The sequence below is a fragment of the Bos javanicus genome, chromosome 21, assembly GCF_032452875.1.
Source record: "Bos javanicus breed banteng chromosome 21, ARS-OSU_banteng_1.0, whole genome shotgun sequence".
Lineage (NCBI taxonomy): Eukaryota > Metazoa > Chordata > Mammalia > Artiodactyla > Bovidae > Bos > Bos javanicus.
In genome coordinates this window covers 30,497,490-30,509,610 of record NC_083888.1, presented here as the reverse complement: position 1 = coordinate 30,509,610, position 12,121 = coordinate 30,497,490, and the positions used below count along the sequence as shown (strand labels likewise).

General features: G+C 42.2%; 1 protein-coding gene across 1 annotated transcript; it reads right to left on the bottom strand.

The window, feature by feature from the left end:
• Window positions 1–4,087: 4,087 nt before the first annotated feature.
• PSMA4 (proteasome 20S subunit alpha 4) lies at window positions 4,088–12,121 on the bottom strand. Its single transcript, XM_061394703.1, has 9 exons — window positions 12,030–12,121; window positions 10,011–10,037; window positions 9,467–9,509; window positions 9,049–9,211; window positions 7,712–7,789; window positions 7,255–7,343; window positions 6,658–6,788; window positions 6,045–6,168; window positions 4,088–4,655 (listed from the first exon to the last, which is right to left on the bottom strand). Exons 2-9 carry the CDS (start codon window positions 10,011–10,013, stop codon window positions 4,501–4,503), a joined length of 786 nt encoding a protein of 261 aa, XP_061250687.1. The 5' UTR covers window positions 10,014–10,037; window positions 12,030–12,121; the 3' UTR covers window positions 4,088–4,500.

The window sequence follows — 12,121 nt, the reverse complement described above, 5'->3', positions numbered from 1 at the left end:
AGGAGGAGGGGTAAACTGCGAATTTGAGATTAACATATACATATGATTGTATATAAAACTGATGAACAAGCACCTAGTATATAGCACAAGGAATTAGAGTCAATATTTTGTAATAACCTATAATGGAAAATAATCTGAAATAGAATATATGTGTATATATACATATATGTAACTGAATCACTTGGCTGTACACCTTAATCATTATAAAAATCAACTATACTTCAACTTAAAAAAAAAGAAGAGGACATGTCTTACTCACCCACGAGTCCCCATCACCTAAACTTACTAAGAACATGGTAAATATGAAGAAATAAAGACATGAATCCCCTTTCTGATTATTTTTCAGGATGCAGAATATTTTTGCACTGCTAACACAAATACTTTCATGAAACTTTCAAAGTGCTAGACTGTAGCGATTTCAGAGTCTTATTTTTTGATTAAGAAAAGCACCAGCGGTAAGATTATATGCAGGAACATATGATTTTTTTCCCACGAGTTATTTTTAAAAGTGATTTGTAAGTCACCAAAGTGAAACAACTCAAGATTTTAAACTGACTCAGGACTGAAAACTTTTAGCTTTTTGGTTCCTTGTTTCTATCTAAGGTGCTCCTGCACCAGCAGTGCCCCTGTGAGAACCCATGAATTCTGCCCAGTTGAGAGGATGAAACGCCTGCTGTTGTGGAGCATCTCTATTCAGATGAGGATCGCTAGGCTTACATTTGGGATGCATCATCAGGAACTGGAGGACTCTGCAACCTAGGGCTAAAAATAGGCCACATAACAAAGGAAAAAGAGGCTGGGAGAGAATCTAGGCTAGCAGTTGGCCTGAGAACAGGAAAAAAATTCAGTTATAGAATAGTCCCTGCTGCCCAGCCCACAACCAAAGTAGGAAATGATTTCAACAAAAGGGTGAATATGTAGAAGTTTCTCCACCATTTGGGTGACGTTCTGAAGACTTGCTCCTAATGCGGTGATAAAATGTGCTAGGCTCTCTTATCCACTACAGTCTTTGCAGTTGTCACAACTTTAAGCAACAGTGTTGAAGAGGTGGTCAGAATATAGAAAACACACCATTTCTACTGAGTTGCATGGAAAAGAGGTGTATTTCAGGATTTCATTCTACCGTGTCAAGAGCCACTATTCACTTCCTTCATCAATATTTATTTGTTGCCTACTATGTGCCAGTTTCTGTTGTAGGTCCTGGAACAGAGCTGTTGAATTAAAGTCCCACTCTGGAAGCTAATATTCCAGCGGGTAGACAGACAGTAAACAGGCCAGACAGTGTTGAGTGCTACGGAGAAAACTCAGCAAGGAGAGGGAGAACGTGAGTGGGTGGGGTGTAGACCGCTCTTCTGTAGCATGTGCCATCACGTCAGTCATGTCCAACTCTTTGCGACCCCATGGACTGCAGCCCACCAGGCTCCTCTGTCCGGGGATTCTCTAGGCAAGACTACTGGAGTGGGTTGCCATGCCCTCCTCCAGGGGATCTTCCCGACCCAGGGACTAAATGCATGTCTCTCACATCTCCTTCGTTGGCAGGCAGGTTCTTTACCATTAACGCCACTTGGCAAGCCCTTCTTGCTCTTCTGTATGAAGTAGCCAAATAAGGCTATATTTGAAGAGAGACCTACACGAAGGAGTGGGCCATACTAATGCCCCCAGAGGAAGAGCAGACCCAAGCCAGAGGGAATGGCAAGAGGCCCGGGGATGGAAGAGGGCTTGGTACTTCAAGGAACAAGGGGGCTCATCCTACGAACAGAGTGAGGAAGGGAGTGCAAGGTGCAAGACCAGGCAGTGGAGGGGCCAGGGTATGCGGTACCTTGTAAACAAGTGTAGAGAACCTGGCTTTTACTGAGCAAGAAAAGCAGCCATTGGAGAGTTTGAACAAAGCAGCAGCACAATCACATTTTCAAAGGATCACTCTGGCTGCTGTGCTGAGAACTGATTGAAGCAGCAGAGACTGTAGTGATAGTCCAAGTAGAGAGAGAATGGTGGTGTGGACCAGAGTCCCTGCAGGGGTAAATGGTTAGATTCTGGATATATTCTGGAGATAAAGACAACAACATTTATCAGGTCACATCTCCATCTACCTCTACTTCTGTGCATAGCAAGACTGAAAGGTCACTTTATAACAGCCCACCCTCATTATTTATGGATTCTGCATTTGTTTGCAAGTTTCTCCGTAACCCCAAAACCAATACAGTGGTGCTCTCCTGGTCACTGTGGACACACACAGAGCCACGGAAATATTTGTTGCCTGACATGCATCTTCCCAGCTGAAGTCAAACAAGGGGCCACTCTCTGCCTTCTTGCTTCAGCTCACACTGTAAAACTGGTCTCCTTGTGGTCTATTTTGTGCTATGCTTTCTGAATTCTTGTGCTTTTCATTGATTTCACTTTTTAAAATGTCCCCTCAGTGTATGCTGGCTAGTGTTCCTAAGCGTAAGAAGGCCGTGATGTGCCTTATGAAGAAAGTGTGTTAGATAAGCGTCACTTAGATATGAATTGAACTGCTGTCAGTCATAAGTTCAGTATTAATGAATTACCAATATATATTAAATGTCTTTAAACAGAAACGCACATAAAACAAGGTTATGTATTGATGTGTTGACAAAAATGTTGTGACCAGAGGCTCAAAGGAACCCAACCTGTTATTTCACTAGGAGCGAGGCCTCAGAATTTGCTAATTCAGTATTCATGTTGACTTCACAGAACATGGCTACCATGAATAACAAGAACCAACTGTATAGATTAAGAGTAAATAGAAAACAACAGAATTCTGTACAGCAATTATCCTTCAGTTAAAAAGAAAAGGGGCTTGGAAATTAGCTTAGCAAACAGAAATTTCCAAGGCACTGCTACTCCTTAAGGCTTCCCGCGGTGCTAGTGCTAAGAACCCACCTGCCAATGCAAAGAACAGCGGGCTCAGTCCCTGGGCTGGGAAGATTCCCTGGAGGAGGGCATGGCAACCCACTCCAGTATTCTTGCCTGGAGAATCCCAGGGACAGAGAAACCTGGTAGGCTACTGTTTATAGGGTACCAAAGAGTAGGACATGACTGAAGTGACTTTGCATGCACATGCATAGCCTGGGTATAAAGGTGATTCCAATATGCAGCAAAGCACTTCTCAAACTTCGGTATGCATTTGAAACACATGCAAGCTTGTTAAAAGATTGCTGGGCTCTATGCCAAGATTTTGAATCAGGCTTGGGATAGGACGCCAGAATCTGCATTTCTAGCCAACTCCCAGGCGATGCTTGTTGATCCACAGACCACTTTAAGTAGCACTGCCTTTCAGCACTTCCATCAGAGAACTCTAAGTGACAGCATCCTCAGTGTACCTGAATTGAGCAAATCTCAGCAGTGGAGCACCCCTTGGATAAAACTGAACTATTCTCATCTCTTGGTCACGCTTTTCCTCTGTAGCCTTCGTTCCTCCTTCAGCCTTCCACGTGGCTTGTGCTGCCATCTGTGGGCAGCTGGTCTACTGCACAATCCTCAGCATCGTTTCCTTATATCCACATCACATCTGGCCTGGCTCAGTCCACATGTTCATTCTCAAACCCATTCCTACAGACTGAAGTAGGTGCTCACCTTTGTGACAGGAGTGGGGTTCTCTGACTGACAGACCCACCAGGACCACCTGGAGTAGAGGGGTGGAAAACCAGAGTGGAAGACCCATAGCTTACAGGAACGATGGGCTCACAGTAGTGGTCACCTCTTGGGCAAGAGGAGAGAAGAATGAGACCTGAAATGAATACACAGGGGACTTCAAAAGTACTGATTAATTTGCTTCTGGAGCTGGGCAGTTGGTACATAGGGCTTTCATTTTAATTATGCCTTTCATGTTTTACAATGTTTGCATGTATGTATGGGTGTATACACACACACAATTTTTAAGTCCAGTAAGAATATCCATCAGTATCAAAGGCTGGCAAACCTAGAAGAGGAATGTGACTTATTTCACTGGACAAGCCTCTGATAGGGTAATATCAGATGAGGCCTAGAAGGACAGCTCTCTGTTTTGCTCAGATTGGGCTACAGGTTCTCCAAGTTGGTAGGGGAACAAAATAGGAAATCTCCACTGCACAGTTCCCATCTTTCTCTATTTATGCTGTTTACATTTCTGTCCATTTTTTAAAGGTTACTGCAAAGGTGGCCACACTACATTCATGAAAAAAACCACAGCCCTATTAATCCTGGTATCTTCAACAGTTATTGCTAGAGAATTTTTCCCTTCACCATTTCCATTCTTTCCAAATTTTATTCAAAAAAAAAAAAAAAGAGGGAGAGGGTGATTAAGATGTCCATAAAGAGTAATCATTATTACAATATTCACCTGGACAGAAATAACAAGGACCCAATTCAGTTGGTACCGTCCTATTTTCCCACTAGACAAGTTAAAAAAGTTTGTCAAAGCTTTCTCAAAGTGGAAGAGTAGGACAGCCTTTACACTGAAATGGTGCCCCAAATGAGTTATAAAATCCCTGATTTTGTCTTCTATTTATCCTTTTCTTTCTGTTCTTTTTCTTTCTTCTCACGCTCAGCTTTAGCTTCTTCTTCCTCATGTTTTTTGATCAACTGTTCCACTTCTTTTTGTTTGAGAACTCTGATGACAGTCTTTCCATTCTCTCTTGTTAGTGTGGCAATTTCCACTAGAAGCAAACACACACACATGTATTACAGGCAGCCATACTTAGCCAACACACTTAACGGGCAACTACAGTTTAATCTCTTCATACCCTTTGAGCTTTACTACACTTTTCCAAGTTTTCTGTCTAATACAATTAATTCATAGATACTTTTAAGGAAACAAAAATACTTTCCATCTGGTAATGCTTTTATGAATATTTTTATTTTAATATCTTCCTTATCTTCACCCATACTAACCTCTGAGCTGCTGTTCTGTTAATTTTAGGAAAAAGTTTTCAATACAACCAGCCAATTGCTCTAGCTAGCCTGACCAGAAGAAATCATAATCTCCTTGTTGGAATCTCTGCAGGCTCAGCCAGTATCTTTAACCACTATTTACATTTATTTTTCACAAACTTCTCAAAGGAAAAGTAGCCCCTATGACTACAGATGAGAAAAAGCAGACTAATACCAAAAGGAGAAGAGCTTCTGAGTAGGGGAAATCGAGTACTGCCTCCTGAAATTAAGTAGAAGTAGACAAGAGATAACAATCTGCAAGTAAATGGCATTTTTAAAGGAACACCAGAAGCTAAGTCATCCCAAATTAAATCAATATATTAATTTACCATAAGTTTTCAAACACATTATTTAGAAATATTGTTTTATGTGGTCATATTGCTATTGCTACTGCTAAGTCACTTCAGTCGTGTCCGACTCTGTGTGACCCCATAGACGGCAGCCCACCAGGCTCCCCCGTCCCTGGGATTCTCCAGGCAAGAACACTGGAGTGGGTTGCCATTTCCTTCTCCAATGCGTGAAAGTGAAGTCGCTCAGTCATGTTCGACCCTCAGCGACCCCGTGGACTGCAGCCTTCCAGGCTTCTCCATCCATGGGATTTTCCAGGCAAGAGTACTGGAGTGGGGTGCCATATGTGGTCATATAACTTTAGCTAAATATAGCATTTACAACTGCAAACATGGGCTTAACATAAAAGATCAGTAGATGCAGAACTTTTTAAAATGTTATACCTCTGATAAAGTACACCAAACATATATATATACACACACACACATATAAATATGTAACTTTCTTTCATATTCTTTAGTTTGTATATACATGAGCATAGATATTATCATTAAGAAGTCGATGAGATAAAATAGGATGGCTTAGATTTAATTACAGATTGAGAACATTCAGGCTCAAATCCTTAAGCTTGGAATGTAATGTGGAATTGTAGCTCCAGAACTTGTCAATGTTGACCCTGGTCAAGTCTAGGAAATGGTTATAAGGCCACCTAACTTAAAAAGGCTGCTGTTTCAATGAACTACATAACATGTTAAAGGCCTAACACAAGAGCCACTCAATTACTTCTCTCACTAAACAAACAAGTTATAGGAGCGCACATAAATTACCTTTTTCAGCAGACAGCTTACTAACATCCATGGTCTTATTTAGGACTTTGATAGCTAAAGCAAGTGCTGACTTCAAAGTCATTTCTCCTTCTTTGTAGTCTTGTTTTAACATTGATACAGCTGCCTATAAAACATAAAGAAGAATCAACATAGAGAATTTCCTTTAAAACTGTACATTTTTAGGAACACGAATAATGCCAAATTATTATTGGCATTATAACCAATATAAACAATTTCGATGGCAGGGAGGGTAGACATGGGATAGGGGTGTGAAGGAGGGAGGGTGATGATCTATGAATGGACCCCAGGGATCCGTGACAGAATTCAGGGAGTCTGTGACTATTCTGTGGGAAAAACCCAAAAAAACTAGATCTTATTTTCACAACTTCTAACTGAAAACTGGTACTTCCTTTCGTTATTATTGTAGGTAATAAATCCTAGCAGTATTAGTACTACCTGTGACTTTATCACCAATAGAAATCACGGAGATTTTCATATCATGTTAAGTTTGTTGCAGCTACTTTAAAATGTTGTTTACACTCATCACTACTTTGTAATTATGGCAGTGATTAGACCTTTTGCTAGATTTTTATAGCAACACAAAAATACTCACAGCACTATTGTTTCCAATGCATGTGGCTTTCCAACCTCCATAATTTCCACTAGGATCGCTCTGATAGAGCTGAAAGCCATAGTGCTTATCCCAGCCAATGTAAAGCAATGAAACACCAAAAGGACGTTTTCCTTTAACAGAGAAAACAAAGTCACACATATCAACACTCTAAATTTAACATCACTATGGTTACTTGAGCTCAGTGAATGTGGCTAACCCCTCTCCTGTGAAGTTAAGCATTCATAAACTGCTCATGTTCTGGCCACCACAGATAAGCTCCATCAGAAATTCCACTTTTGTTTCTAGGATTTGGATGCGGTGAGGAGAGGGAATACACAGATGACCAGTGCTGAATACCATTACTATTACGTAAAAAGTCATTTGTTTTCTGATTTTAACATGTTATTTTGGCCTTTCAGTAGTCTATTAATAAAATGTTTGATAGTCTACATAGGAGAAGCCAGTTAGTTCATGAAGCTGGAATGTATGAAAAGTGTCTACTTATTTCATTTTCAATTTCTTTTTACTGTTTCAAAAAGGTTATTACTCATAAAACGTTTTAACTCTTGGGAATAAAATTTCCAAAGGTTTCAGTACCTCCAAACTGTGTATAAGCTTGTTTGATATCACACAGTGCTGTGACCAACTGCTCACAAGGAATTGGCTCCTGATACTGTAATAAATACCTAGGATAAAGAAACTGGCATATTAATAGTTTTCTCTGAAACACTACACACACTAAGCAAAATATCCTTTTAAAAATATCTCTGCCATGGGGACAACATAATAGTTGTAATCTGAAGGGGGAAGGCAGAGGGTATGGCAACGCTTAATAACCTTACCGTAAACAATACTGGGTTGGCCAAAAAGTTCATTCAGGTTTTCCATAAGATGAATGATCTTTTTGGCCAACCAAATATTTTACAAGTTTGGTTAAAGAAATAAACTGTAATTTTCAGTTAATAGGTTTTTAATTACTTTAATCTTTAAAAAAAATGCATTCTTCTTAGAAACATCAAAATTAACTTTACATATCAATTATTTATGACCATACCTTTGCGCAATGAGCCTCAGTTCATTGGTCAGAACATTAGCATCAGAAGTTATGCCTGCCACGCTACAGGCCATATCCCTTGCAGAAAAGAAAGACATTTATCTGTAATTAGGGAGGATGCTTGCCAGAGGTATTTTACAAGTTTTACAATACACTAAATTCTATTAGAAATTCACCATGCTTACTCACAGGTGCTACACCCTTCAGGCAAAAACTACATGAGTTTTATCTTTGTTGGAAACTTTCAACTTGTTGTCATTCAACACATAAGATAAAAAATGCACCCTTGAGTTCTTCACAACAGATGCATTTACCATCACCACCCTGTGAACAGGGCAAGAGAATAAACACTAGGAAGCTAGGGTAAATCCCAAGAAGATTCAACCGCAAGGAAGAAAAATGTTTAGCCAGACAGGAAGACAGACTACTTCACATTCTTGGGAATAAGTATTCTTACTTTCAAAGGCTTCACTTGATGGGGGTGAAGATGAAGGGACCCGAAGGGCAGGATATTTTTGAGCCTGACAAGGAAGCCCAGGGCTAGGCTCACTGGGAGAGTGCATTTTCTTTATCTACCCTCCGTTTCCTGAAGGCTGCCCCGGCTATCCTACAGCCTTGACTCCTCTGGCACTGTGCCCAATCAAGCCTGCAGGCTGCTTGAGAGGGCCCGACAGTGACTGTGGAGGGATGACACTTTCCAGGGTGGGTGTATCAAAAAGGCCCTACAGCCAACATTCACATGGCGCACCACAGAAGGGAGGGTCTCCAATCAGCAAATCCACTCTGCTAGCTGCAGTCCTGTACACCCAAGTATAGCAGAAATTTCACTAGTGTACAGGCCCTGTCTAAACTTTTCTAAGACCTCCAGGAGGCATGGTCTTTGTTAAGATTCAGTATAATTAAAACTAATTCCTCCTAACCATTCTAAACAATACCTCGAGGTCCTCCTATATTCCTAACACTGTGCTAGCTTATTTCACTCATTCATTTTATTTCACTGAACTGCCACAATGACTCCAGTAGGCTCTACTGGAGGCCCAGAGAAGTTAAACAATGGGTGTGAAGTCACAGCTTGTATTGGTGGAACCTAGATTAAACCCAAAGCTGAGTGACCGCCATGCCTGTACTCTCATCACTGTACAACGTTTCTCCACTGAGTACCTGGCCCTGCATTTATGGTCGTGGGCTTCAAGGAGGTTTCAAGCAGGTTACGTTAAAACCAGGAATTTTCAAAAGTAAAAACACAACAAACTGTTCAATTGTACCGTGTCATAGTGCATAGCCCTCCCAAAATATGATGAGATGTTTTCAACTCTCTTCCCTAAGATTGCACTTACTCATTCAGTTTATAAATTTTTTCAGAAAAAAAGACTTCATCAAGAAGCTTGTGGATGTTGCGTCTCTCTGCTGCAAGCAGAACACCATCGTTTGCTAAAATTCCCAAACAGGTGCCTGCGTGTCCAATAGCTTCCATGGCATATTCAACTTGGTACAAGCGACCTACAAGACACAAGCAGAAAGAAACCAAGACTCTCCTCCTTGTTCTCGCACCACTGGTTCAAGAGCAATCAGCAACAACACTAGAGAGCTACAAACAACTGTCCCATTTTTACTAATAGTCCTATGAAGCCTAGTGACCATAACTATTAACCTAGTGACCATAACTACCTCAAAGTACAAAAAGGATGAACAACTTAACACTTAAAATTTTTTTTTTTTTTTTTTTTGAGACAGATCAAATAATTTATATTTTACCTTCTGGAGAAAATATAGTGGTCCTGGAGTCATATCTTCGAGACTGCAAAGGAAAAACATACAAATGATTTCTACCCACTAAAAAAAGTCAACCCCTGCTGCTGCTAAGTCGCTTCAGTCATGTTCGACTCTGTGCGACCCCATAAACGGCAGCCCACCAGGCTCCCCTGTCCCTGGGATTCTCCAGGCAAGAACACTGGAGTGGGTTGCCATTTCCTTCTCCAATGCGTAAAAGTGAAAGTGAAGTCGCTCAGTCGTGTCCGACCCCTAGCGACCCCGTGGACTGCAGCCTACCAGGCTCCTCCGTCCATGGGATTTTCCAGGCAAAAGTACTGGAGTGGGATGCCATCGTGTTCTCTGAGTCAACCCCTGCAAACCCACAAATCATTTTACAGAACACATCCTGGCATGCAAAATTCAGCATATGGGAGGAAACTGATACGAAGACATCATTCCATTTCAATTTTCTCATGCAAGTTGGTAAGATGAGTACAAGCAATTTGATTTATCAGGCAACAGTTTATTGTCATGTATATTAACTCACCATGTTTTCTTAAGTTTATGATAATTCCTGTAAAAAGAAAATAAGGTAATTATTAAATGAAACCTACAGTTTAAAAAGCATTTCTTGACTTGAAAAAAATCTGTTTTGTCCACTGTCTTCATTCAGCCAACATTATGGTGCACCCAGGCACTATGCTAAATGCTGAAATACCAAGATCCTACCTATGTACGACCAATCCCTTTCCTGAAGAGTTTACAGTGAGGGAAGCAGACACAGAAGGACAATTATAAAGCAGTGTGGAAACAGAGGCACCAAGGGTAGAGTGGGAACAGGTTGGAGAAAATCCAGGAAGTAGTTTTTGTGAAACAAATACAGAATATGAGCCCATATTAGAGGCAGGAAAGGCAGAAATAAGGCTGAGAACATTCAGGTCTAAGAGGAAGAATGGGGGAAGAAAGAAGGAAAAGGCATTCCAGGCAGAGGAGAAAGCATGAACAAAGGGCACTGAGGCAGGATAGCTCAATGGGTAAGACAAGTTGCTGAAGTTAAAAAAAACATACATATGACATGGAAGCAACCTAGATGTCCATCTACAGATGAATGAGTAAAGAAGCTGTATTCATAGACACAATGAACTATTAGTCAGTCATAGTAAGGAACTAATTGGAGTAGGTTGAACCCAGGTGGATGAATCTAGAGCCTGTTATACAGAGTGAAGTGAGTCACAAAGTGAAAAACAAATATTGTATATTAACACATATACAGGAATCCAGGAAAATGGTACAGATGAACCTATTTGCAGGGCAGGGATAGACACAGATGTAGAAAAGGGACTTGTGGGCACAGTGAGGGGCAGGAGGAAGAGGTTGGGACGAATTGAGAGTAGCACTGAAATACACACACCATCATGTGTAAAACAGGTAACTAGTGGGAAGCTGCTGTATAGCACAGGGAGCTCAGCCTAGTGCTCTGTCAACCTAGAAAGGTGGGATGGGAGTAGGTGGGATGGGAGTGAAGGGCTCAAGAGGGAGGGGATATATGCATACTTATGGCTGATTCACAACTTGTAGAGCAGAAACCAATACAACATTGTTAAGCAATTATCCTCCAATTAAAATTTTTTAAAAATATACAGATATATGAAAAAACTAAAGAACTAAACAAGTATCTAGATCATGTAGAGCTTTGAATGCCAAGCTAAGAGACTTAGGCTTTCTCCACAGGATGATACCGGGGTCCTGAACCATGAAAGGGAGAAGCGGGACAGCAATCTTGGGCATTATTACTATTTCTACAGAAGACAACATTGGGGCTCTGCGTGACTTGGTTGAAAAGCCAAACTTCGGCTTCCAGAGCCAATTTTCCCAAATCCTGGAATACTGAGAATTAAGAATGGAAAAATAAGCAGGGATCAGGCCCCGAAGGCCCGCATGCCCAGGTAAAAACTGTGAATTTTATCTCTTAAGCAATGGGGCTCCAAAGAATAATGCTGGGCCAAAGAGCCACAGAAGCTGACTGGCATTTTAGAAAGATCGCTCTGGCTGGTGAAGACTGGGGCAGAATAACCAGTTATGAGGGTACTGCAACAGGCAGCTGAAAGGTAAGTGTGGCCCTGAGCAAAGAGCCAGGAGGGCACAGAGAGGAGACCCGCCGGGCTTCTGATTCGCGCGAGAACACAACTTTCTCATCTCCACGCCGGTCAACCGCCCGAGGCGAGTCACCCGCACCTCCTCTCCCGCAGCTTCATTTTCGCCTACGAACTCTTCCTGGGACCAAGGCAGCCCTACCACTCTGTCCTGCCCACCAGGCCCGCGCCCGCCCCGCCGCCCGAGCGTCCCCGGCCCCGCGATGCCCGCTCAGCGCAGGGAAGCCCGGTGGAGGCCGGCCGGGGCCAGTTCCCCGGCGGGTCCGTCACTGACGAGCCGGTGCAGAGTCATCGTGCCCACGGCTCCTCGGCGGCCGCTGCAGGCCGGGACCCGCTCTGCCGCGAGGCTCACGGCTCCGGCCTGCAGGGAGAGCGGCCAAGCTTCCGAGGATGCGCAACGGGTAAAGGCTCACCGGAGGGAAGACGCTGAAGAGTGGAGACCGACACCGAGCACCTTTCTCCACGGGAGAAGACACTACTGTGCCGGGCTATCCGCTGCTAATAT

Excerpts from the sequence above, each read along its gene's own strand:
- PSMA4 (XM_061394703.1), bottom strand. Across the intron at positions 9,212-9,466 it reads CACTATATTTTCTCCAGAAG|GTCGCTTGTACCAAGTTGAA; the intron begins GTAAAATATAAA and ends TGTGTCTTGTAG. Across the intron at positions 4,656-6,044 it reads TAAGCTGTCTGCTGAAAAAG|TGGAAATTGCCACACTAACA; the intron begins GTAATTTATGTG and ends GTTTGCTTCTAG.